This window comes from Epinephelus fuscoguttatus, linkage group LG18 (genome assembly GCF_011397635.1).
Source record: "Epinephelus fuscoguttatus linkage group LG18, E.fuscoguttatus.final_Chr_v1".
NCBI lineage: Eukaryota > Metazoa > Chordata > Actinopteri > Perciformes > Serranidae > Epinephelus > Epinephelus fuscoguttatus.
Window position 1 is genome coordinate 19,666,996 of NC_064769.1, and position 26,558 is coordinate 19,693,553.

At 40.5% G+C, this 26,558-nt stretch overlaps 3 protein-coding genes across 6 annotated transcripts in view; 2 read left to right on the top strand and 1 right to left on the bottom strand.

The window, feature by feature from the left end:
• The first annotated feature begins 42 nt into the window (after window positions 1-42).
• On the top strand, window positions 43-2,676 carry morn3 (MORN repeat containing 3). The gene is made up of 6 exons (XM_049603923.1): window positions 43-298; window positions 1,318-1,487; window positions 1,616-1,773; window positions 1,869-2,025; window positions 2,110-2,294; window positions 2,401-2,676. Exons 2-6 carry the CDS (start codon window positions 1,343-1,345, stop codon window positions 2,506-2,508), a joined length of 753 nt encoding a protein of 250 aa, XP_049459880.1. The 5' UTR covers window positions 43-298; window positions 1,318-1,342; the 3' UTR covers window positions 2,509-2,676.
• A 984-nt stretch (window positions 2,677-3,660) lies between these two features.
• orai1b (ORAI calcium release-activated calcium modulator 1b) lies at window positions 3,661-5,246 on the bottom strand. The gene is made up of 2 exons (XM_049603924.1): window positions 4,919-5,246; window positions 3,661-4,807 (listed from the first exon to the last, which is right to left on the bottom strand). The coding sequence occupies exons 1-2, from the start codon at window positions 5,030-5,032 to the stop codon at window positions 4,253-4,255; spliced, it is 669 nt and encodes a 222-aa protein (XP_049459881.1). The 5' UTR covers window positions 5,033-5,246; the 3' UTR covers window positions 3,661-4,252.
• Window positions 5,247-5,708: 462 nt separating this feature from the next.
• LOC125905721 (lysine-specific demethylase 2B) overlaps window positions 5,709-26,558 on the top strand; it is a 31,028-nt gene continuing 10,178 nt past the window's right edge. For 2 of the 4 annotated variants that reach the window (XM_049603895.1, XM_049603897.1), the window contains exons 1-14: window positions 5,711-5,897; window positions 6,434-6,578; window positions 6,674-6,752; window positions 7,052-7,098; window positions 7,953-8,131; window positions 8,415-8,521; window positions 11,797-11,890; window positions 12,745-12,898; window positions 13,078-13,193; window positions 15,048-15,174; window positions 15,441-15,847; window positions 15,947-16,033; window positions 23,196-23,426; window positions 26,206-26,349. In XM_049603895.1, coding sequence (XP_049459852.1) covers window positions 5,853-5,897; window positions 6,434-6,578; window positions 6,674-6,752; window positions 7,052-7,098; window positions 7,953-8,131; window positions 8,415-8,521; window positions 11,797-11,890; window positions 12,745-12,898; window positions 13,078-13,193; window positions 15,048-15,174; window positions 15,441-15,847; window positions 15,947-16,033; window positions 23,196-23,426; window positions 26,206-26,349 — 1,962 coding nt within the window. In that variant the 5' untranslated portion in view covers window positions 5,711-5,852. Of the gene's footprint in view, window positions 5,898-6,433; window positions 6,579-6,673; window positions 6,753-7,051; window positions 7,099-7,952; window positions 8,132-8,414; window positions 8,522-11,796; window positions 11,891-12,744; window positions 12,899-13,077; window positions 13,194-15,047; window positions 15,175-15,440; window positions 15,848-15,946; window positions 16,034-23,195; window positions 23,427-26,205; window positions 26,350-26,558 lie in introns of all 4 variants that reach the window. The other 2 variants (XM_049603896.1, XM_049603899.1) reach the window with 2 other exon arrangements.

Consider the following 26,558-nt stretch of genomic DNA (forward strand, 5'->3'; position numbering starts at 1 on the left):
ACTGTGCGTCCGGTCCGGACCATAAACCTGAAGACACCTAAATACAAAAAAATTAAAATTAAAAAAATTAAATAAAAACTACGTAGGCTTCACTTGAGCCTCTCCGATACAACTAACTATAATTTTAAATTAACTTTTAATTTATCTGAAACTACACAAAATACACGACACAATCTGTTGCTAGGATACGACGAATGTTTCGCTATCTGTCTAACGTCTCTGTGTTCGGCAGCTACATGGCTTGAGTTGACAAGCGGATTGAGTTTAAGTAATTAATCCGCTTGGACACATCTCTAAGGTACAAGTACTTTGCTCTGAATGAGTTTCTGACATTGTTATATAAATTAAACTGTATAAAATAAGTGACTTAGCTTACGTAAACGTCAGCTAACGCAAGTTAACTAACTTATAGCTGTGTAGCTAGCGTTAAATGACAGGTTAGCTAACGTGCTAATTTAATAACCTTAATAACATTTATCCGAAATGTGGGTTCAGGGTTAGTATTATTACCGAAAAAATATAGAAATATATGGATATTATTGCACAGCAAGTGGTAAAGGTATTGCACATCAGGAAACTGCATAGGCTGTTAGGCTGTTAAAAAAGATATGAAGGGTATGGATAGGATATGTAGACATGTATATAAATATTTATGATTATGAATAAATATTATGTGCAAATAGTGTAAATTAGCTGTCGTTGTAACCTGAGGTACATAGTGTATTAGTGTACATAGTGCAAATTAGCCGTTGCAAGTGGTGGGTGATGGAGGCAGAGACAACAGCAGTGTAAAGTTGTGTTATTCTGTCTTGTTAAAGAGGCTGACTGCTCTTGGAATTAAGGACATGTGGTAGCACTCATTTTTGCACAGTGGGTGTTGCAGTCTGTTACTAAAGGAGCTGCTTTTAAGGCCCCACAGTCTCATGCAGGGGGTGAGAGGTGTTGTCTGTGATTGACACCAGCTTGGCTAAAATCCTCCTCTCACCCAGCTCCTCTGTGGAATCAAGAGGGCAGTCCAAGACAGAGCTGGCCCTCCTAACCAGTCTGTTTAGTCTTTTTCTGTCCCTCTCCATGCCTCCCCAGTAGACCACTTCACAGGAGGATATGTCTACATGAATGATAGGTTATGTGACATTATATTCTACTGTAAACTACTTTGTTTTTAGTAAAACGTTCCGCACATGTGCACACAGTCCTTCTGCCATGTTAGCTGCCAGTGAACTCCTGTACTGAAAGTAGGGCAATATTGAGCTGTTCTCCTTTTGTAATGCGATTGCTGTACAGCTTCATGGGTTTAACATGTTATCTATGTTGTAGGGTTGTCATCAAGCCACGCTCAGCCATGCCATATTTCAAAACATCTAAAAAAAATCTGCCATTGTCAACATTGCTGGATATTAAGTCACAGAAATCTGGGCCAAGGTGCACAGTTTTCTCCGTCAATGGAAATGAATACACTGGGGAGTGGCTGGACAACAAGAAACACGGTGAGATACTTTTTGATGTGAGCTTCCATGAAACTATGAAGAAATTAATATTTATGAGGCATAACATACTTTGGCCACACTATAGCCAAAATGCTTGCTTATTTATAATTACAACTACTTTTTTGCAGGGGAGGGAATTCAGGTGTGGAAGAAATCTGGTGCTATTTATGATGGAGAGTGGAAATTTGGAAAACGTGATGGACATGGTACCTATGGTGTGCTGCTCCCAGAATCAAAGGAGTATGTGAAGAAGTACCGTGGTGAATGGAAAAATGGAAAGAAACATGTATGTATTTGATATACTGTCATACATACACACTATAACAGATGTATGTACACTTTGTGATATATTTTGCATCCTCTTTTTTTTTATCTCTTTAGGGGTATGGGACTTACTTCTATAGCTCTGCAGTTTATGAAGGGGAGTGGAGTGAGGACCATCGGAGTGGCTGGGGAAGAATGTATTATGAGAATGGAGATATTTACCAGGGAGAGTGGATGAAGGATAAGAACCACGGACATGGCTGCATCCTATTTGGTAAGAGCACTTTGCTTCACATGTGTTTGAATTTGAAGGCAAGATGCTAGATCTTAAAATTTGACTTCTCAACTTGTGTCCAAGCAAATGGAAATTGGTATGAAGGCTCTTGGCGAGATGGCAAGAAGAACGGTAATGGCAAGTTCTACTATTTTGACAAAGGCCAACTTTATGAAGGCTTTTGGGTGGATGGAGTAGCAAAGTGTGGGACCCTGTCTGATTTTGGGAGGAATGAAGCACCAACACCGACGAAGTATCTAATTCCACAGGTGCTAAGTTGATACTTTTGCAGCATTTATAAGCCGCTGTCACCACTTATGTGACACAACCAATTGTTGTGGACTAAAATATAACATTTCTTTTTTTCTCTTCAAGCTACACCTGGTGGATATGCAGTCGGTTTTAAGGGAAGCCCAGTCAACCTACCTTGAGAGGATGGACAGCAAGTTTTCAGTCCATGACACACTCACAGACAGTGAATAAAAAGAGAAAATACATGGCATGGTGACGCTCAGTATGTTCAGTTTTGTCCAAATATCTACACCCAAATAGTTTGTTCTTGTCTGTGGAGCGAACCAAAAACATCTATTTCTATTTAAAATGAGTTGAAAACAATAGTGATATAGTTGTAACAGGTTAATCCACTTTACCTCCAAAGTAGATGATTAAACAGTAGCTGTTTTGATAATAAAAGGCTTGCTGTTTACTGTTATGATTATGAAATGGGACGGGTCAGTTCCAGGGCTTATAAAACGTTATCAGACTACATACAGGAAGAAGGGCGGCATGGTGGTGTGGTGGTTAGTACTCTCGCCTCACAGCAAGAGGGTTGCCGGTTCGATCCCGGGCATGGGAGCCCTTCTGTGCGGAGTTTGCATGTTCTCCCCGTGTCAGCGTGGGTTCTCTCCGGGCACTCCGGCTTCCTCCCACAGTCCAGAGACATGCAGATTGGGGAATGTGAGCGTGAATGGTTGTTTGTCTCTATGTGTCAGCCTGCGATAGTCTGGCGACCTGTCCAGGGTGTACCCTGCCTCTCGCCCGATGTCAGCTGGGATAGGCTCCAGCCCCCCCCCCGCGACCCTCAAGAGGATGAAGCGGTTAGATGATGAATGAATACAGGAAGAAAAATACCAAATGATATTACAGAATTCATAGCATTAGACCAGCTCGTACCCTGAACTGAGAGGGCCTCCTCTCATCACAACCTCAACCTCTACAAGACTGCACTTAGCAACATTCCGATACCTTAAATTTCCCATCTGAACTTCTACCTCATCTGATCCAGTTTTGAACAGCACTTTGTGGGTACTGCAAGAGTAAATGATGAAAGCAAAATGCTAATTCAGGATGTGTGAGTCAAGGGGTTTTTCAAAATGAAGCACAAAGGAAAACTAGTGTCTTATGTTAACACATTCGCAAAAGTCGTTGAAATGTGGGTGAGATTTCTTTTAAAATCTCAAATGTCAGAGGATAAATGACAATTCAGGTGTCAGGTGATGACATGTGAAAACAGATATGCATCAAGTCTACTCATGAACTTAAAATTTCCAGGTATGCTGCATAAATGTCATATATATATAATATTCTTAAAGTACATTCATATTATTTTTGAAATTCTGAAACATTGAATGCCACTTGATTAAAAAAGTGTTTATTTTAACACCACAGCCTGAGCTACAGATGTCAGCAAATACACTACACTAATAATACTGTAGTTTAGCAGCTGTTGAGTCAGTCTTCACACACAGCAAGCATTACAAAAACAATCGGTGAACGTTACAAGAAATCATGTACAGAGTGAATTAGGAGGAATTAAATACTTGTGGTTTACAAAACACAACGATATATTAACAAACGCAGTGTTCACTGACAAACAGGCACGTAAATGCAGCAGGCAACAGACAGGATTCCAAGTTATTCAGATGTCTCTGCCATGACAGATACATTTAAGCAGCTACCACAGTTAAGACTTCAATTAGGCCTAAGACTCCCCAATTTCAAGTCACATGCATTACAGCAGATTTGTGAGTTCACAGTTGATCAAACTTTTCTTTTTTTAAAAATACAACTCTTTCCACAAAAGTAAAATTCACAACAAAGAAGTGAGACATCTTCATTCCTGTAAAGTTAAAAAAAAAAAAAAAAAAGGAAGCCAATAATAGCTTCTGGCTCGGAGACATCCCAAGCAGTCAGAGTTCCTTCATAAGTGCACATCTACCATACTTCACTATGGGAAATGTGAGCTTGGAGACTGCAAGATGGAAGACTCCCCTCTGTTGTCCAGCTCGTTTTGTAGCCTGGTGAGATTAGAGAGCTCCTCGAGCTCCTGGAACTGTCTGTCAGTCTTGTGGCTGACCAAGGAGCGGTAGAAATGCACAGCAAAGACTATGAAGACTAAACCAAAGGGGACCATAATAGACGTGGAGGTTATAGCAGCAGCCACACCAGCTGACACTGTATTATTGCTGGATTTGGGCTTGACAGGCAAAAATTTGACCCAGCAGAGTAAAACCACCTCAGCTAGGAAGAGTAAAGTGCCGATAACTGTGGAAAAAGCCCATGCCAGTTCAATGTGTCGGTGCATTCGCTCATGTGGAGACTCTTTCACAGAGTTGAGGTTGTGGACATTGCTCACTGCTTCTATATTGGGCAGAATGCAGGTGCTGACCATCAGAGCGAACAGGTGGACAGCCACGAGCACAGTGGTGCAGGCACTGAAGGCAATAAGGAGAGCAGGCGGGTATGGGTAGCTGTTATCCAGCTGCACTTCTACCATGGCCACCTGGAGAGAAGTGATAAAAAGAGAACAGGAACTCTATGAACGTGTCACTACTGTGTTAAATGACTGGTTTAACTATGGCAGAGTAAGAGGATGGTTAGGAGGCAATGTTACCATAGCAAATCCAGAAAGCAGAGCAGATGTCCGGCTGGAAGCCTTCAGTTTAGCCCGGCTCAGGTACAGCTTCCTCCAGGACAGTGCTTGCAGCGAGTGCTCGTTCAGACTCATGTTGCTCCTGCTATCAGACGACTGGGCGAGCAGCGCTGACGTAGTTACCTCGTTACTCTTGCGGGACACGACAGAAACAAGCCTTCAACATGCCAACAGTGTACGCTTACCAAACATGTACCCTCGCCAGCAGCTGACGGAACTGCGGAAACGTTTTTTTTTTCCACCGCCACTCTCCAGCGTGTTGTGCTGCCAGTGCCTGCACCTTACATTACCCATAAGCCTGCGCGCTAAGGGGCGAACATCCGCTACGGAGGCAACTGTCGGTTGCATTTCCTCTGTTGTGCGATAGGAATCAGCCCTTCGTTAACACGGATGCAAATAGCAGCTTTAATATGTAGTCAAATATGTTTTTGTCAACTTAAAGGGGGTGAACGGACTATTACACGAGCTCACGTGACACACGTCACATCCACCTTACAGAGATAAGAGTCAATTATTACAGCTAGAATGAATGAAAGTAGATAAAGAGGTGTTTTCTTTGATAAACACACGCTATTTTATCGCCTCCCTTTGTTCACTACAGCAGGCTAAGCTGTTTTATAATTAAAACGTTTTGGTTTTTAGTTTCTCCCACGAACAAACAGGCACTTGGGTGATGTGATGAATGTTCCCTCTTTGTGAACCCCAGTTGAAAAGCAGTGAACTAACATGCCGTGACGTTGTCCAACAATGTTTTGGTTCCTGGCGGTGACGTAATACACAAAAACATGGTTCCCTTGTTTTGAACCTGAAAAGCGTGCTAAGTGTTTCTGTAACTTCACCACGCACGAAGATGCCCTCCCGACACCGTGCGGCTGGAAAACATTGATACGAGACGATGGCTCAGGCCGCGGAAACGTGTGCTGAATCTGGACGCAGGCTGGTGTGTACCATCTGCCGTGTTAACGTTAGCTTATGAGGCGAGATTGGCAGCGAGCTAATTAGTTAGCTAAGCTAACGTTCGCAACTGCAAAACGCTGGGATGTTTGTCAAGTCACTTAAGCTGTGCAACTTAGCGACCACGAAGACAAACGATAGCTCTCTTATTTTAGGTGCTATAACTGAATATATGTTTGTGATAATTCAGCGAGTGTTTCGTAGTTAAAACAAGATAAAGCAGCATTTCTATCAGTATAAACCTACAAACATTAAACCGTTAAAGGATAACGTACCAACGGCTGTCTTTTCCCAGGAAAAGTGTCGTTTAACGGTTATTGTGCTTGACGTCACATTTAAGGCAAAATGATGCTACTATCAAACAACTGACCCTTTGCTAGTCTATTTTTAAAGTAAATGATAAAATATATGTTAAATAATCAGTCATATTGCCTGTTTATGTACACAGAGACAGAAATAGGAGTTTGTTTTCCACGCGTGCGTTCAGTTATGTCATGTAAATCATGTCGTTTTCAATGGCAGCGCTCCATCTGCCGGAGGATGTACGACGAAAACGAGGATCTGTCCGATGTGGAGGAAATTGCAAACATCAGGGGTTTCAGTGTGGAGGAGAAGCTTGTGAGTGACAGTTACAGCGCCCAGTTTGTCCTCCTCATGGAGGGTAAAGGTAAAGTAACACATACTGTTACTGTTAATTATCATATGTATTGCAAGATGCATGTCTTCACAATAAATTCTCTCATATAAATTTCTGTCTTGCAGACTTCTCTTATGAATATGTTCAAAGGGATGCTCTCAGGACCCCACTCATTTTCAAAGAGAAAGATGGACTGGGGATCAGGTGAGAGGCCATTTCTGTGAATTCAGAAGTGTCTAAGTTATCTTAAATTACTTAACTGTAACATTTTGCACTGTGCTATTTAAGTATCTGCCATTTTCTGTGAGAGGCTGTGACTTCTACATGAATTTGTACATTAATACATGATGTTCCTCTTTCTATTTGCGCACTAAAATAAATTTTAATTCTTATAAATAGTATTTAACAATAATCCTTGACAGTGAGTGCTCATGGTGTGTATGTGTATGTGTGTTTTTATCCATTTGGCACCACATGCAACAGATTATTCTTCTCTTACACAGAATGCCTGATCCAGAAATTACAGTCAGTGAAATTAAAGGCTTAGTTGGTAAGTAGGATGCTACACACATAAATGTTAAATGTATGCACACATACATAAGAACAACCAAAAGCATATGTGCATTTAGAAGGGGGGGGGGGGGGGGGGTCCCAGCTTCCCAGTTGGAGAATAAATAGGTTAGAGGTTCAGCCTTTGGGAACATCTGTGATGACTCCTAAAAATAACATTTAGCCTCCTTCATTGCCATATTTGCTTCCAGAGCACAGTTTGTGGAAGGTAAATGCTACAAAGAAACATGTTCAAATAACTCCAAGTGGGTTTAAATGACCAGTTTTGTCAGAAACTGGACAGAAGTACTATTTTGCATAGTGGAATAATGTTTATACACTTTAAAAAAGCAGAAGTCCACACCAAAACAATACATATAGTCAAAAATAATGAGGCAAAAATGAATAGTTGCAGTATGTTCAAATTACATTAATAATATCTTATTGTTTTAATGGTATGTGTGCATGTCCAAATCTGCTTTCTCATACTGCGTATTTTGTGTGCACCTTTAAAAACTAAATATTTTTCCATTTGTTCTTGCATTTGTTATCCATTATCATTATTTTTATGTCTAAAGAAGTTTCCAATTACAAAGTTCTTACACATTAAAAATCCAGCTGCATCAAGAGAAGCCTGAATGTAATTAAGTCAAAACAGGACTGGGGCATAGTTGCTCCATCTAGTGGGGGAGATGGTGAATTACCTGCATTAAGAGCTACTTGTTTTATGAAGGTTTCTGTCAAATGTCAACAATCCACATGCTAGGTTGTTCTCATAGAGATAGTATCACATGCTAAGGACAGTAAAAGTGCCCAAAGGTTAATGTCCACTTGTTTCCTGGTCGTTGCTTGCAGGAAGTCGTCGGCCTGTGGATGTCATGGACGTGAGCACTCAGAAAGGCTCTGAAATGAGCATGGCTCAGTTTGTGCGTTATTATGAGACACCGGAGGAAGAGCGGGACAAACTCTTCAACGTCATCAGCTTAGAGTTCAGCCACACTAAGCTGGAGAACCTCATCAAGCGGCCCACAGTGGTAAATTTTTTTTTTTTTTTTTGTAATTTACTTTTTACTGACATTCAGCAACAGACATTTACATCCGGTACATCACTGGTACATCATATATGTATACATCATGTATCTGTTGTCTGCCTTAAATGCCAAAATGATATCCACAGTGGTAATTTAACACAGTGCTTTCTATTTAATGCTATAAAAGGTCTCATGAAGTTCACAGATCTGGTTCAACATCCAAAGAAAGTGTGGCTAACAACACTGTGACTGATGGCTAAATGTGCAGCTTTGCTTGTTTTCACAGGTGGATCAAGTGGACTGGGTGGACAACATGTGGCCTCCTGATCTGAAACTCAGCCAAACAGAAGCCACCAATGTCATCTCAGATATGAAGTACCCTAAAGTACAAAGGTATGAGCTAATTGGATTGTGTTTATGCTTTCACAAAAATCTCCTCTGAGCTGTATGTCAGTCTACGAGTAAAAATTTAGAAAATACTCAGAGGAAATTGCTGCTTCCTTGGCAGTAAATACGATTTCTCCTCCCATCTGAATGTCTCATCTATCGCTCCATCATTGGAGAGCGCTGCATACGGTCGGTGTTATCCATCTCCTGTAAGTGCTCTTGATTGTTGCTAGGCAGCAGAGTTTTCCACAGTGGAGGATGGTTTTATAACAGCTGTAGTCTGGCTGCACTGATACCTCTCAGCCAATCAGCTGTCAGCATTTTGCACATAGCTCAGAGTCAAAACCAATTGTGCCTTTCTTTTTAACATCCCATCACACAGAGACCCTACTAACCCCAATTCCTACCCCTCTGCTGACTTATATTTATTGATTTTAATTATTTTAATTGAGTAAGACTCATAGCGAGGTGAGTGCCCATGGTAGGGATTGGATTGTACATAATGGAATAAATACACAGACATCCACTTTCCATTATTATTTCAGCAAATACCATCCCAACAGTTTTCCCTTCAGTGTCAGCTGCTTGGTGTCTGCACGGACGTGATACTGAAACCAGGACTTTATTAATGTCTGCTCTGTTTTATTACTACAAATGATGGTGTTTCCAAGTGTCTGGGAGGATTTGCTGCTGTTCTTTGTCTCTCGTGATGGAAAACAGAATGGCCTTTGGTTTTGGACTGTTGTTATGACCAAACAAACACTGTGAAGATGCCGTCTTGGGGAACTGTGATTTGCATTTTTCACTATTTTTCACTATTTTCTGACAAATTAATTAATCATGAAAAAACTGAATAATTATGAGTTGCAGCCCTGCATTATTCATGGTGGCCACAGGTCCTTGAAATCCTTGAAATTGTGTTTTTGAAAAGAGACATAAATAGACAGGGGTCGTTGAAAGTGCTTGAATTTCTGTATTTTGTGCAAGAATATAATTTTATTGTCTGTCACTGTAACAGAGCACAGTTGAGAAGTGTTCACACATTCAAGCCTCTCTCTTATTTTAATTGTTGTTTGCGAGCTTCTGTAAAAGCTGTTACCTCTCATTATAAACATTCTCAGTGTTACAACAGTAACTAACCTCTATGTCTCTAACTATATCGGGCTGGATCCTTGAATTTAAAGGCACTAGGCCTGGAAAGTCCCTTAAAAATCCTTGAATTTGATGTCGAGCAGTGGGGCCTCTAGTTATTTGTCAGAATAAGAAGCAACCACTGGCCAGTTTAGTCAGCGTGAAAGTCCATGGTGCAAGCTGGCAGTCTAAAAATGCATCTGAGGCACTCTGATTTTTAATTATCTGTTCATCCTTTTATTATCTGTCTTTGGTTCATCATGTTCTCTCATGTAATAAAAACATTCCAATAAGCCTTCAAGGTGTAACATGCTCAGATTTCCTCACTGGTTTAGTCAAAGTCATTTATTGCCCTGGCTGTGGGCACATTCATAATTCAGTAGGGTGTGAGCTAGTGATTTTCAGAAATCTTGGGCAGTGTGCTGTTCTGTGTGTTTGACTGACAGTGTGTTTGACAGGCAGGAGATACAGTGTAAACAGGGCTCCAGCAAATTCTTTTAGTCTCAAAAAGGCATTGAAATAATTATTTTGAAAATATGGCCTTAATTGGTATTAAAATATGTAAATCAAAAATCTTAAAAATGCTAAGATATGGGAAGAGGATTTTATGAACCTTTTTTGACATTGCATTGTAAAATCTCAAAATAATTGGCAACATCCATGTTTTAAAAATAATTTATAGAATGCCTCTTGCATTAGCGCCACGCACATCAAAACAGATGAACCAGGAACACTCATATTTTGTTTCCAGCGGGGATGTTCAGAGCAGAGGATCTACTGTCTGCTAGCTCTGTTGTACTCAGGTCAACATGAGGAAGTGCACTTTAAACGAAAATGGGCTACTTAACCAAGATTTTGCAACATCACTAAAACCGGTAATGCATAAGAGGCTCTGTGTATTTTATGTGAAGTTTTTCACAACTCGTCCTGATGGGGATCAGTGCTGTGGAGTCCCACATGCAGAGTGAGAAACACAAAAATAGTTAAGAAAAGCCTGGGGTCTCATTTATAAACATTACATACGTACAAAATGAGGCCTGAAAGAGGCGTACGCCACTTCCCATGCAAAAGTTGTGATCTATAAAAACAGACTTGATGGGATAAACTTTGACCCATGCCTATGAACATTTTGGAGGCACAGATGTTAAGGTGGAAGCCAGATTGCAGAGATCGTTTAATATTTTTTGGCGCACACCATTTTTGGCTTTTTTCCCTATGTACATTTTTAGGATGGATCCCATGCATTGTTTTAAAAATGACACCAGGTCAGGATCAGCATCAGGATCAGTAGTAAAAGATTCCAAAAAACATTCGGGTGTGTGCCTACACAGAATGCAGACTGAGGTGTTTGAACACAGCGACAGAACACCAACCATACAAGTCAGACAAGGGAGTAGGAGACCTATTCAAAAATTGCCTGTAACCCTACGTAACTGATGTTGAGTCATGTTTTTTTCCTTCAGTTTTGTTTACTGTGAAATTGGTCTTAATTTTCACTCCAAGTGGCATCAAACTTGCCTTAAGCTGTAGAAATCCTGGTAAAGAAACTTGTTCTTGGTAGCTGCAGCTTGCAAGCCAAGTCATATATGTTTGTGGACATAGGTGTAGAAGGATCAGAGCTATGACATTACAGCGCCATTTAGCATCTCAACTGATTGTATCTTGACGTTTGCTGGTAGATTTTTGAAAGGTTGGTCCGGACAGAAACTGTCACATTATCTCTCTGTGGGATGCAGGATATAATACTGTGTATGGATTTCTTTGGTAATGTGTTTTTTGTGTGCACCTGTTTGCTTAGATTTTGTTTTTTGGATAAACAGAGCTGCTCCCATCGAGCTAAATTACTGAATCATTTATCTTGGAGTACTAATCATTCTTCAATTAATTTCCAGAGGAGAGATGTCCCATTGTGAACAATTTTCCATGCTGTAGTGCTCTTGTGTCTGATTTCTAATGGTGTTTGCTACTGATAGCTGTTGCTTTCACCAAAACACAACTGAGATTACTGCTGTCTCCTAATTGGTTGAGATTTGTTTTCATTTTTAGATCTTATTATGGATGTTTGTTTGTTTTCACTTTTACATCCTCACAATCTGCTTGTATACAATGTGGTTATTTTGAATTATTTTGTTGTCTTGTTTTCTTTTTAGGTACTGTTTGATGAGTGTGAAGGGCTGCTACACAGACTTCCACATCGATTTTGGGGGAACTTCTGTTTGGTATCATGTATTCAAGGGCCAGAAAGTAAGTCAATTCTGTTATCTTATGGCACCTCTTATATTTTGTGCAACAAATCTTCATTTATTAGTATTCCTTTAAGTGAACATTAGAGGAGTACCCCCTAAATGACCATTTGTATATCAATTACTCACCTCGGGTTACATGAAATTTGTAAAGAAAACTTTGTTGACAATGAACGAAGAATCCAAAAACATAGAAGTCATAGGGCCAAACTATATCAGAACATCTGTTTACAAACTCTTCCACAGCTCGTGCAGTATAATCCATGTCTCATTTATCCAGTCGTATGCTCAGTACTTCCCAAACAGACAGACCTTTCCAATGGGGAACTGAAGTAAAAGTGAAACTTATCTACGCTCTCTTAAAAGCCAGACCCCATTGACAATAGCAGTAATTTTACCTCACTGAACACAGGAGCTGCTGGTCTACCATATCTTCGATCAGTTGGTTGCTTAGTGTTACTGTGTGACTTTAATGTTTTAAAGGTTTAGTGGTTTCACCAAAGTCACACAATAACACAAACTAACCAACTGATCAAGGCAGTAGTAGACCAGCAACTCCTGTGTTCAGTGAGGTAAAATTACTGTTTTGTCAATGGAGTCTGGCTATGAGAAGAGCTTGAGAAAGTTTCACTTTCAGTTCTGATCCCCACTGAAAGGCTGTCTGTTTGGGAGGTACTGAGCATACAATTGGATTAATGAGACTTGGATTATACTGCACGAGCTGTGTGAAGAGAAGTATATCTGGTATTATTTCTGAAAACCTTGAACTCACAGTTTCAGAGTTGATATTTCCCCTCACCTGGCTGCGATTGTACAGTATAACCTCTAAATAAAAAAATCTCTGCCTCTCCTCAGGTGTTTTGGCTCGTGCCTCCGACCCCTCATAACCTTGCCCTTTATGAGGACTGGGTCCTGTCAGGCAAGCAGAGCGATATCTTCCTGGGAGACCGGGCTGATGGATGCCAGAGAGTGGAGCTTAAGCAAGGATACACCTTCTTCATCCCATCTGGTGTGTTGGCATGGTTGTTTCAAAGTAGCCAGCAGGAAAAAGATTAGCTGCCACTTCAATGAGCAGCAATGCCAAGCTTTACCTGACTATTATACGCTATATTCAGCTGTGTCAATTTGCATAAATCCTCTACATGCTCCTTATCTCTTTATGTATGTCTTGTACTTTTTGTATTCAAGGGTGGATTCATGCTGTCTACACTCCAGAGGACACGCTGGTGTTCGGAGGCAATATTCTACACAGCTTCAACATTCCTATGCAGCTCACCATCCATGAGATAGAGAATAGGACTAAGGTAGGATGCTTGCTGCATTCTCCATTCTCCATTGTGTGGCTGAGCTCACTGCAATTGAGTCAGCTCTACCTGGGACAGATCAATCTCTCTGAGAACCAGGGGAATGTGAAGAGTTCACCTGTAAGAGGCAGCAGAATGAGAGATGTGATGGAGAACGAATCTGTTGGGTTGAAACTGAAAAAGAAATAAGGGAAAAGAATCAAAGGGCAAAATTTTGGAGAGTGACAAAATGACAACAGATGTAAATGTCAAATTCAGAAAGGTATGCAGGTGCCTAAATGCAATAGTTATTTGTGTGTTGTAAGATGTTTGTAGCTTGAGAAGGAACGGGGCATGGAGGGACACATCAAAGAAAAGTACATTTTTCAATGTGAATGTGTGTAATAACTGTAAATATATTTCTAAAATGGAAAATATGTGCATTTTTAATAATACCTTCATACTGACAAAGGTTATATAACTTTTTGTGTAGATCTGGGATTCGTTTCAGAGTGTCTGCAGGTCCTTAAATGGTCTTAAAATGTCTTAAATTCAATTTTATAAATAGTAGGCCTTAAAAGTCATTAAGTAGCTTTAATTTGAATTTATGAGGTTTTAATTGCCCTAAACATTTGATCTATTTCAGTTATCCATCTCTTAATTTTTATTTGTCCAAATGAGTCAAGCTCTTCTGTGTGAAAGTCCAAGTTTCTGATGTTTCAAAGCTTTAATCCTACCACTGAGTATACTTCTATCTATTAACTTTATACATGGATTTCTCGTTTTAAGAATTCATTTGTGCCTACTTCAGTCAGGATTCTAAATGCCTCTAAAGCCACAGGGGTTGTGCAGTAATGTTGAGGAACATGGTGGTTCTGTATTGATGTGTACGAGAGTGTGTGTGTTTGTATATGTTTTAAAGATTACTGTATGTTTGTATGTTTATATAGACCTCATGCAGATGATGTGTCAGGGCTATGATGCATCATGTGCAATATGTGGCCTGTGGCCTAGATTTGTGTTTTTATTTATTAATTATTCATTCACCACGTAAGCAGCTACATGTGCCAGCGCTGGAGTCCTAATCAAATTTTCCCTAGGGGACAATAAAGTGTATCTTGTCTTTCTTATCTTATCTATTTACCTGTTGGCAAAATGTAGATTAACCTAACTCATTTTAAAAACCATATTCCTACGTAAGACCTACCTCTGCATGGGAACAGGTGTGCTACTTATCTTTACACTTACCTGCCATGCTTGAATAAAAAAGGTGATTAGTCCAAAAATCAGTCTTAAATTTGGTTAAAAATATCTTATAAAGGCCTTAAAATGCATTAAATGTAATTGTCTGATACCTGCAGACAACCTGGTTTTCTTAGGAGGAAAATAATTCCTCTGTTAAGAAATCTGTGTGGTCCACCTCACAAAACTCTTAGGGCATATATTCCAGTTCAGTTTGATTCAGTTAAGTTCAATTAACTGCAATTCAATTCAAGTTGTTACACAAAGTGCAATATCACAAATCACGCTTAGCCTCAGAGGGCTTTACAGCGTACAACATCCATCTGTCCTTGGACCCTCACAGTGGATACCTTTGTTTGTGTGTATGAGAGGACAGTGTCTGGAGTGACACAGCACAACATATTGCTACAAGTAATAATCTCTTTACTCTGCTGTTGCTGTCAGTGTCAGTGTTCTGTCTAAAGTCTCTGTCATGCTCACGCACTCATGCAAAAACATGGACATCTGCAAGATTACATGACATTTAAGAAACCAGCTTACCACAGACAGCCAGCAATAACTAGATAACCTGAGTGCATGCTAATATGAGGTGTATGCCATGATTACACTGATGAGTTTTGTCCCTGTTTTCAGGTTAACTCCAAGTTCCGTTTCCCCTTCTACTATGAGATATGCTGGTATGTCCTGGAGAGATACCTGCACTGCCTAACCAAACGCTCCTACTATTCTCAGGAGATCCGCAAAGAGCCTGTGCTAATGGGTGAGTGAAATTAAGAAATGCAGCTGCTCATTACTATTGCACACACACACACGAGGGGGCATTATGTATTACCTGCTGTGTTTGCAATCAAACATGTCATGCATGCTGTGGGAGTGCCATGCTCAATCATACAAGTCATTATTTGCTCTTTCAAGTTAAATCATCTCTGCTGCTGATGGCACCCTTCCAATACAAAGACAAATACACTGTGGACACTGACGATAAGTCAACTGATATCATTATTTTTCTCTCTTTTGTCCCGTCAGACTATGAGACAAAGGCAAACACAGAGAGCCCCTCCTCTGACTCCAGGAGCCAGGACATGAACGAGGACTCGTGTGAGACTCAAGTCAGGGATGGCCAGGGGGAAAAACCAGAGAAGGCTGCCCCGGATGGCCCTTGCTCTCCTGACAACCGGAAGGGCCAACACCTCAAAGCTGTTTTATCTATTGACTCCGAGGACAGCTGTAATCCTTGCTCCACCTCTCTAGAGTTCCCCCAAACCCCCTCTGACTCTCCAGCCTCGGAGTCTCAGAATAAATGGACGCATTTGACCGAGTTTGAACTGAGTGGACTCAAGACGCTGGTTGAGAAGCTGGAGTCGTTGCCTGAAAATAAGAAGTGTGTTCCAGAGGGAATCGAAAACCCACAAGCCCTGCTGGAGGACATGAAGGTAAGACACGAAAACATAACACAGCTGTTAATACATGCTATTCAATAGACACAAAGGAGTTTATTTTTACTTTTTGTTTCGTTGTTCACGGCTATTTAGGTTGTCTTAAAAGAACATGCAGAGGACGACCCAAAATTAGCGATCACTGGAGTTCCTGTGGTGTTCTGGCCCAAGAAAGCTGTAAAGGTAAGAGTTGGTCAGTTGCACTTTGAGACTTACTTTTTGCTCTTGCACCAGATATTGCTCTTTGTCTTTATTTGGGGCTTTCAACTGAAGTTACCAGACACATGATATGTACTTGATTTTTAGTTGATTACCTAATATAATAGAAAAACTATCAATATTATATAAAGTGAGTTAGTTAAAGTTATAGGCATGTTTGATCCCATGTACCTGTCGCTTGACTTTGTGTTGCAAAAACATTTCTGAACTTTTCACCTAAAAGATGAATATTGGGAAATTGTCTTTGCATGGTCTACAACATTTTTACTTTCTCTGATGTATACAGAGTAGACTTGGGTGGTATTTTTTATGATATCGACTGTTGCATTTGCTACGTTCAGCAAACTCTTAAAATGCATACCTGAAATCAAGTTTCTTTCTTTCAAGTCTAGCTTAATTGCCATGTTAGCTCATCATGTAATACACTTAACTTCAGTCAAACTTGACAGAAACAAAAACTCAGCCCAAGGTGGCTCTCAAGATCTTCTGCGATGTCAAAATTGCGGTGAAAATCGTGTAATGTGAACTGGGCTTTACAGTCCTGTCACATTATCCCCACCACTCGCAGTCCCCATGTCTGTCAGTCCAGCTGTCTGTTCCACCAGGAGAGACTGACTTCTGATGGTGTGTGATGTGCACTATGTACAATACATCCTCAATACAGCATCTCCATATGAGTTTAATAGGAAGAGGAGTGTTTGTGTATTTGATGGTATTGAAAATCATATCATCAGGGTTTTTAAACACCCTGGTATACTGTAATACAGTGATACCTTCCACGCCTAATATAGAGTGTAATTTATGCTTGGAAGGATGAGTGAGTGGTGATGATACAGCCACAACCCACTCATGACTCTGGTTAGTGACACCTCTAAACCAGTAACAGTGTTGAACAACAACAAAAATCAACTGCAAATGCAATCTTGTGTTATAAGATAAATTTAACTTATTATTGAAGAACATCTTTTTTTTCAGTATCAATACTGATTTTTAATAAATTAAGTTTAGAACTGCATTATAAAGACTTCTGTAGTGTATTGATTCCATTACTATAGAATGGGGCAATTTTTATTTGAAGCACTACCAGGTCGCCCCAGTTTATTTCCCATTGATCCGTAGATTCAATTTTGGATTGTGACAAATAAATTCTTAGAAATGAGAAAATGAGAAGGTTTTTTTTTTTGTTTACACTTCCACGCTGACACAAGTCCTTACTCTCTCTTGTCTCATTCCTACACACTCATTAGAGCAGTAGATGTACTTATTTGCAGAATTTTGACTTAACAGGCAGCAGTATTGCCTAATGAAGTAAATAATTCATTTTTAAAACTTGTTTTTGCTGTCTTCCATACACATACCTCTATATGCTGAATGTTGCTGTCATTTTTAGACTTCAGTTTGTGCTATGGATAAAAAACAAGCTTTTAATTGGACTGTTCTCTACTGTCTTACACTGTATGTAACACATTTTCAGACCAGATGCACAACTCACTGTTTCACTGCTTAGTCGTTTGTTGTTACACTTCAGGCATACTTAGAACTTAAAAAGGAAATCCTCAGTCATATTTTTCAGTCAGTGCAGAGGCTCATTACTTAAGTACTACTTATGCACGTGCCTTTCGGGCATCAGTATGCCATACAAATTACCTCCTTGGACAAAGTCCATGTAAAATTGTAAAGTAGCGAGACTGTTAAATAGCTATAAACACTTGAAAGGTTGAAGTGCCTTTGTATGATTCATCCTTTGCTTCCATTGTGTCATGAGCTGAGCAGGAGGCCGTGAGAGGGTCAAAAGCAAGGGCTTTTACATTCATCAGCTAAATGTAAAAAGGAAAAAATACCTCTTCCTCGTATTTAAAGGTCAAAATACTTGTTAATGAAATGATACACTGATGTACAGTGTTCATTTTCAATGCTCTCTGATATGAGTTGCTTTATAATATAGAGGTGGTGAAGAATTACAGCATGTGTTCAGGCATAATAGCCAAAATGTACATTTTTATTAGTAAAGTTAACTGTTTTATTTTTATATATTGTACATGTTTTTTATTTTTCTATTAATATGAATTGTCCAAACAGCTGCATGAAGTGTGTAAGAGGTGGAGAAGCCTCAACAGGAGCTGATTGTGAGGATGTGATGTGTTGTATATGAATGTATGGAGGTGATCACTATTGGTTTCATGGACCCTCTGGATCACCCCCACCCATCCCTCCAAAGGCCAGCTGCTGGTGGTGGGGCCTCTTTGTGTTTGCCTTTTGTAATGAGATGCCATCTGGCTCTATTGGCTGCGCGGAGCCTGCTCTCCTCTCTCTGTGATACCCATCATGAATATGACAACACCTTCTCTGCATTTCCTCTCCTCATTGGACAGAAGCAGACACCCCCCGGTACATATTCTGATGCGCAGCAGCCTCCCATTGGCCCCGCGCTTCCCAACACCCCTCCCGTTTTCCAGGGAGTGGATCCATATTAATGAGGCAGGCTCGTCTGTGTTTCCTACATCTGCTTGTGGTATTGTGGAGCTTTAGAGTAGGAGGGAGGGCTGTAGGCCAGACAGCAGTAGCAGGAGTAGAAGGAGGAGGAGACTGCAGCCATGTCAGTTCGCTGTGAGCTGGACGGTGCGTGAAAAACCAGCCATGGCCATGTCGCTGAGCGCCGATGATGAGGACTACGACTCAGACTCTGAGCAGGTTAGCACACCGAACCCCTGCAGGCAGGCATAGTGAGGCCACCAGAGGAATGCTTGTGCCAGACAGAGCAGTGTGCAGCATCACAGGGCAGCGGGGAAAAGGAGCTACCTGGAGAGAAATGCATTGATTCAGTCTAACCTCTGTGCTTGGTCTTTGATTTTTGCCCTGTGCTTTTTTTTTTTTTTTTTTTAATACATTTGCTGTTGGGGTGTGTGTGTGTGTGTGTGTGTGTGCATGCTTGTGTGTTTTTGTCAGGTGAAACCAGCAGTAGGAGAAGGCTGTGTTTATATAGCTCAGAGCCTCAGGGCTGCTATTGGTTGTTTCACAGCAGAGGAGCAGAGGAATGGAAATTCATGTAGATGCAGAAGATTAATCTTTCATGGTTTGATTGTAAAAGCACCAGATACGCATGTTCGAATATATGTGAACCCAAAAAAGGTGATGTGTCAATGAGAAAGCAGTCATTACGAAAGGAATATTGTATATTATTCGCTGTAAATGGCTGTGAGATCTAATATGAGACTTGCTTACACAGCAAGAAATGTGTTTTGTTAATTTGAATATTTCCTCTACTTAACTCTGACCCACACTGCCTTACATTAATGCTATGGCTGCATTTGGATTTAAAAGTCTATTTTGCTTTTTTGACATAATCATCACACATTTTCGAGTTCTGTTTTGCTCCAGTCCCACAAATGTACCTGTTCTTGTTGTCACAGCTGTTTGCACATCACTGAACTATGCAATATATGTTAAAGTACATGCAAGTTGTCCACAGTTCAGCGTCACCAGTCTGTGCAACTTCACAGTTGATTTAATACCTGATTGTACAGTATGTTCCATATCTCCACAGCATGCTCTGCAAAGAGTTGTTCCACTGATTGACACCTGCTGTTGTTCAGCAGCACTCAGCTTCTAAGTGACAACATACTCCAGAGGTTTTATTAGTGTGCAACACTTGTTCCACTTCCGCTAAATCAGAGCCAAAGACTATACTGTGTATTAGAGCAGTCATGTTTTTGTGTGTTTTTTTTCCCTCATACAGCATCAGCTTTACAACATATGCCACCTCTAAAGCTTAACAGGAAGCTAATCCCTCCAAGAACCTGTGAACCCAGTTTTTTGCCAAGTTAATTGTTTCCCTGTTTATTCCTAGAGGGGAAGACATCATGGTATTTGGTCCCAATAATTTGAGCCGAAACGTCATAAAAATGGGACAGTGTTTATGTCTGGTTTTGACTTTTTGTGTGTGTCTGATTTGAATTTCGTCTGCTTTCGATAAAACAATATGTCCCGTTGTTTCCGCAATCTGTGCTCAGTGTGCGCCGTCTTCAATGTGTGTTTAAGGTGATGTTAAGTACATCCACAGTAATTGATTTCCACTGTTCTCCACAGTAGCTTAAGAGGCTCCGGGCCCGTGTCGACGAACATTAAAGTCTGCTTCTCATAATATTTCCCAGCTGAATGAGCTTTGAAGAGCCAAGAAATTACTCCATGGTTACTTGTACTGTCTTTGCACTGGGGACACATGTATGTGCTGTAAAGTGCTGTGTGCACTACAGCTACTAGTTCAGAATTAAAGGAATAAAAACACCCGGGCATGAGTCAGAGAGTAGTTACAAAAGCTGAGAGACTGTTTATTTCTTCAGCAGTGTTGTTGACAACCTCTCCTGTCATTTAATTCTGAGCGTCAGAGGGATATCTGCTTTAGAGATCACTCACTTAGCAGACAGAGAGGGGGGTTAGAGGGGATTTAGGGACAATATGGACAGCTTCTGAAGTGACTTCTCATTTGCCTCTTACATCTGCAGTTTAAGTAACAGGTGTAATCACACAGTACAGTGTGGCTACCTGTTATTCAGTGAGCAGATTGATCATGACTCTGACCTGTTGTCTCATGTTTGTAGGAACTGGCAAAATTACAGATCACGGTGCTCAACAACAGCGCCGTGTCTTTTTCTGGCATATTTGGTCCTTTTCCAGTGTTCTTCTGGAGCAGACCTCCTGTCTGTAATCCTCACCATTACCCCCAGAACAGTCCAGTGCAGACTGCACAAGCCCCCCCCCCCCCCAATATCTCACTCTAATCCTGTCTGGTAACCACATATCTGACTGCCTATGTCAGTCAATTTCATGGCTATTGTTAGAATAAATTATTGTAATATGCCTAAGATTGAGCCTGCTTTCTTTTTCTGTTAGAGTCTCATTACAGTTCTTATTGGTTACAAGTCTGTGTGTCATAGACTGTTCTGTTAGGGAATGGGACGTGGCTGTTGCTATGCTGACGCTAGGAAAATCTGCACTGCCGATGTAACTAAAGAAATCGGATCTTCATTTCCAAGAGCTGCAGTCTCTCTCGCTCTCCTTCTCCTTGTTTATTTCATCTCACACACACACTGCCACATATTTTCTCACGTGGCACGGTTGGCAGTATTTTGACATGTGGTTTTCATGTGAAGAATACATTGTTGTGGTTGGGCTCCGAGCCCAGGAAGGAGCAGAATATATAACGCTGGAACAATAATGATGGAGATCAAAGGCATCTCATCTCCATTACCCAGTTCTATTAAATAGAGCACATTTAATGTGTAGTGTTATAAATCAGTCTGTGCGCCCCCTAACACAGAATAATAGCTCCTAGTGATCCATGTGTGAAACGTAGCCATAAGTGCAGTTTCTCTTTGAAGTAGAAACATGCAAGCAAGTGAAGTGCTAAATTTGGAAGATGCCTCCAGGGACATTCTTGATGTGTTTGTTTTCTCCTGGATGCTGTGCTTTAACAGCCATGAAAATGGTGTGTTTATTCACAGCATGAGCAGATTTGTGCTTGTGGATATGTATTGTGTATGTATACATGTATAGATGCAGGTGCTGTTTCTTTTTTCACGTGCCTGTTTGGATCTTTTTACCCAGAGTTACAAAGAGCAAAGCAAGGATTAGGTAGCACCGCCTACATCTGCCATAACACTGACCCCTGTTGAATTTAACAGAATATTCTGAATATTTTCTTATTACATAACATGATTGTAAGTGCTTATTATTGAGCCATAGAACCGTTATTAAATGAAGTGCAGTGTAATTCAGAATATTAGATTGAGGAGCTCTTCAGAGCCTTCCTTTTATTTAAAGGGACAGTTCATAATCAAAAATATGTACGTCAAAAAGTATCCTGAGGGGCGTCCAGTGGATCAGTGGCCTGAGTTGAGGCTATAAAGAAAAGTCTCAGGTTTTCACCTGTAAAATCCTGGAACATAAAATATGAATAAATGATGTATATCTGGGGATCAAACCAACCTTCCACTCACAAGCCAGCCTCTCAAACCTCTCTAACTTTAAAGGAACAGTTCACCCACAAATTAAAAATACATATGTTTCATCTTGACTGTAGTGCTATTTATCAGTATAGATTTTTTTAGGTGAGAGTTGCTGAGTGTTGGAGATATCGGCCATAGAGATGTCTGCCTTCTCTCCAGTATAAGTATAAGCACTCTGCTTGTGGTGCTCAAAGCGCCAAAAAATACATTTGAAAAACTCAACAGCAATGTCTCTTTCAAGAATTCATGACCTTGTCTCTCAAGATAATCCACAGACCTTGTTGTGAGCAGTTTCATGTAGGAACTTTTTCCTTTCTACCAGATTACACTCGCCAACCGTAGCGCTGCACAGAAGAAAGTGTGCACCTTCTCATGGATAAGAGGCTCCTGCTCGTGACAGTGTGAGATGTAAACATTAATGATGTCCTCCTCAGCTGAGCTGTAACATTAACTAGCTCAGTGGTGCTAGGTGAGCTAACAGTAGAAGCACACTTAAGTGCAGTAATACAGTTGGCAGGTGTAGTTCAGTAGAAAGAAAATAGTTCCTTCATGAAGCAGCTCACAGCAAGGTCTGTGGATTATCTTGAATAACCAGGTCATGATATCTGTAAAGAGACATTGCTGTTGAGTTTTCAAATGTATTTCTTTGGTATTTTAAGCTCCACAAGCCCAGTGCCATCTAGTTCCATTATATTCAAGAGAAGGCAGACATGTCTATGGCTGATATCTGCAACACAAATGTATGTATTTTATATTTTTGGGTGAACTGTCCCTTTAAATCTGACATTTTTGTTTAAAAAAAAAATCACTCAAACGATTTAGTATCTAGTGAGATAATGACTCTAATGCATCTGCAGGCTGACAAGTCTCATTTGTGAAAGATAATGATGCAGGCTTGCCTTCTTTGACACAGTACATACAGTACAAATTCGCTTTTATTTGCCACATGCGACTACTTTACTCTATATAAGCAGCATACATTGTATGTAACAGCATAATGCTGCTAAATATTAAAAAAAAAAGAAAAGATAATATTACATTTCTCCTTCATCATCAAACTAATTCATCTGACCTTTTCATCATTTTAGGTCCTTGACACTGTATCCTCTTTATCCTTTCAGCCCCGGCCTCCCAACCGGCCGAAACCTAAGATGGCAGCTTCTCCTGCATCAGCAGTCAAGCTGTCAGCCAGTCGGGGAACATCTGGTGCCAGGAGGAGAAGGACGCGCTGTCGGAAGTGCGAGGCATGCCTGCGAACGGAGTGCGGAGAGTGCCACTTTTGTAAAGACATGAAGAAGTTTGGTGGGCCGGGCCGGATGAAACAGTCCTGCATCATGAGGCAGTGCATTGCAGTAAGTTCAACGTTCATAATGCTCTCAGTGTTGTGATATGCACATAATGTTAAAGGAATTGTTTGTCATTTTTGTGAAATGCGCTTATCTGCTTTTTTGAAGAGAAGATCAAAACTATTTTCACGTCTGTGTGATAAATATGAAGCCGCAGCCAGCAGGTGATTAGCTTAGCTTAGCATAAAGAATCTGCCTATCAGCACCTTTTTAAAGCTCACTGATTAACATGTCAAATCTGGTTTGTTTAATCTAAACAAAGCTCAAAATGATTTCACCATCATTTCCCCAAGACTCATCGTCACCTTGAGGTTGCCAGGCAACTAGCAAATACTCTAGGAAGTCACTGCACCTGGCCAAAAAATGGATCCAGCACGTAAAACCACAGCTTGGCGTTCATACGTTTTGTTTTTTGTGCGGATTAAACAAATGAGAGATGACACATTAGGCAGTGAGCTTTAAGAGGAGCTTGGAGGTTATTTTTGTTTCACCTTTTTAGACAAAGCCAGGATGGTTGTTTCCCCCCTGCTTCCAGTGTTTACACTAAGCTTGCTGCCTGGCTCTAGCTTCATATTTAGCGTACACACCAGAGTGGTATTATTCTTTTAAACGTATTTCTTAACATCTCAAACTATGCCTTTCCTTTGCTTCCCTCTAATTTTGAGTACTTCGGTGTGTCCATGAGGTTGTGAGACTGGTGCTATGGTGTTCAACATGGTTGCCATAACAGTAAAGGGTGATTACTGGGGTGTTTCAGGCTGTTATTATGGTGGTGACATAAGTAATATTAATATATAAGCAGCAGCAGAAGTAATAGCCGCTGTAGCAATTATCACAGAGGGTCACGGAGAGAGACTGTTTGAATGTTTCAGCACCATGGACAGGGACACGTAGATGGACTGGGTTTGATTGTTTCTGCAACACAGTGTATATAATCACTAAGATTCACTTTGAATGATTAATCACGATAAACAAGAGAGTGAGAAGGACTTGGCATCTTGCCCAGTATCCCACACTTGCAGTCTTAAGTTCTTCAGCAACTGTGTCCCACTTTTAAGATATGCCAATATGCTTAACCCACTCTTGATGTTCACTTACTCTAATACTGCTTCAGAGCAGTACTCAGAGCGAAGTATGTGACTCAGTTCATCATGGTTGGATGTGTTTGTTGGTGGTAATGCACCAAGCTCGTTTGCTAAATCAGCAAACAAGTTGGAAGTTGTGAAGTCAGTTTTATTTATATAGCGTAAATTCATAACAAAAGTTACCTCAGGGCACTTTCCATATAGAACAGATCTTGCATCATACTCTTTAATTATCAGAGACACATGAGCAAGCACTTGGCGACAAAGGTGAGGAAAAACTTCCTATTAAGAAGAAGGAACTTCGAACAGAACCAGGCTCTAGGTGGGCAGACATAAAGGACAGCAACAACAACAATATCAGTAGCAAATATTAAAATGATAGAAATATGATTAATAAAAATAAATATTGATTCATTCATTCATTTCCTGTAACTGCTTATCCTGTTAGGGGCCGCGGGGGGCCTGGAGCCTATCCCAGCTGGCACTGGGTGAGAGGCGGTTACACCCTGGACAGGTTGCCAGACGATCACAGGGCTAACTAAAAATAAATATGACCAACAAAAATATGTTATGTTTGTGACATATTGAATTCAGTGAATATAATCAAGTGCAAATCGAACAAAATGTATGATATAAATTATAGTGACAGGCTATGAAATGCAAGGCTTTGAGTGATGTTTTAAAGAGCATCAGTAATTAAAGCAATTAAAGAAAACAGTAACAACAATATATATCTTAGGGTACTTTCACACCAGAGCTGTTTGGTCTCTTTTAGTTGAACCCTGGAGCATTTCGTTGCATAGTCCGTTTCTTTTGGGCTGGTGTGAAAAAAGCTAATGGAACCCTGTCCTGAAAAGGTGGGTCTCGGCCTGCTTCCAAGTGGACTCTGGTGCTATATTTGTGGTGTGAAAGCAAGTAAACCAACCCCAGGATCTTGTGATACCAAATATCTGTTGTAGCATGATTTCAGTAGCTGAACTACTAATTAATCTTATCTGCTTGTGAAATCTAATCAGTAGGAAGTTATATTGATCTCTGTGTGGCCGTGTATACATAACCTATTTATGCAAATCTTTCGGTAACCATGTTGACAAGTATGCTCGTAAGTGTGGGTATTTTCCCTAATTAATAGGTCAAAAGCTGTTAAAACAACTGTGCCTTTGTCAGATTGTTAAGTGCATTAAAAAGTCTATGACAGTGATCCCAAAGCAATAAATCCCGAATCATTACTGTATGAGACGCCTCCTTCTCGCCCTGTCTCTACCTGTTAGCGGTTATTCATAACATGTGGAGATTTGCAGTCTTTGTGAGTTCTGTGTGTCACTAAAATACATAAATATACACATCAGAAGCATTAAAGTGCTGCATGAACTTATAACTTATAATGTCACTTTTACTCCTTTAGGTTCTTTTGTAAAAAGTCAGTGTGAACAGGAACTGGAGCAGAACTAAAATACAGCTCAAAGTATTGTTAAATTCATAGGTAGCATGCACACAAGACATTGTGGATAGCTTACTCACTTGAGTGCAGCATTGTGATTGAAGCTTAAATGAATGGAAACATTGTCAGTGACAGAACTGGGAGGAATTGGGTGTTGTCTAGTTTGTCAGTCACAATTCTGACCGAGAAGATTTGGTCTAAAAGAGGACATTGATATGATACAGCAGCCTTATCTTTAAGCCTGTGTTTTTGTCTCCAGCCCGTCCTGCCCCACACAGCAGTGTGTCTCGTCTGTGGTGAGGCAGGGAAAGAGGACACAGTGGAGGACGAGGAGGAGAAGTTTAACCTTATGCTCATGGAGTGCTCCATCTGCAATGAGATTGTTCATCCCAACTGTCTTAAGGTATTGAATATTGCTGATGGTTAAGTTACAGTCGTGATGTTACACAAACCACACCATCCCTTCACTGCTCTGTTGTGTTGCAGTAATCAGATTTTGTTTTCATTAAAGATAGCTGCACTGTTTCACTTTTGTTTCTTATGATAATGTATGAATACAGTGTGTTTGGGTCAGAATGCATCACATCTGTGCCTAAAAGACAGGCACAGGCG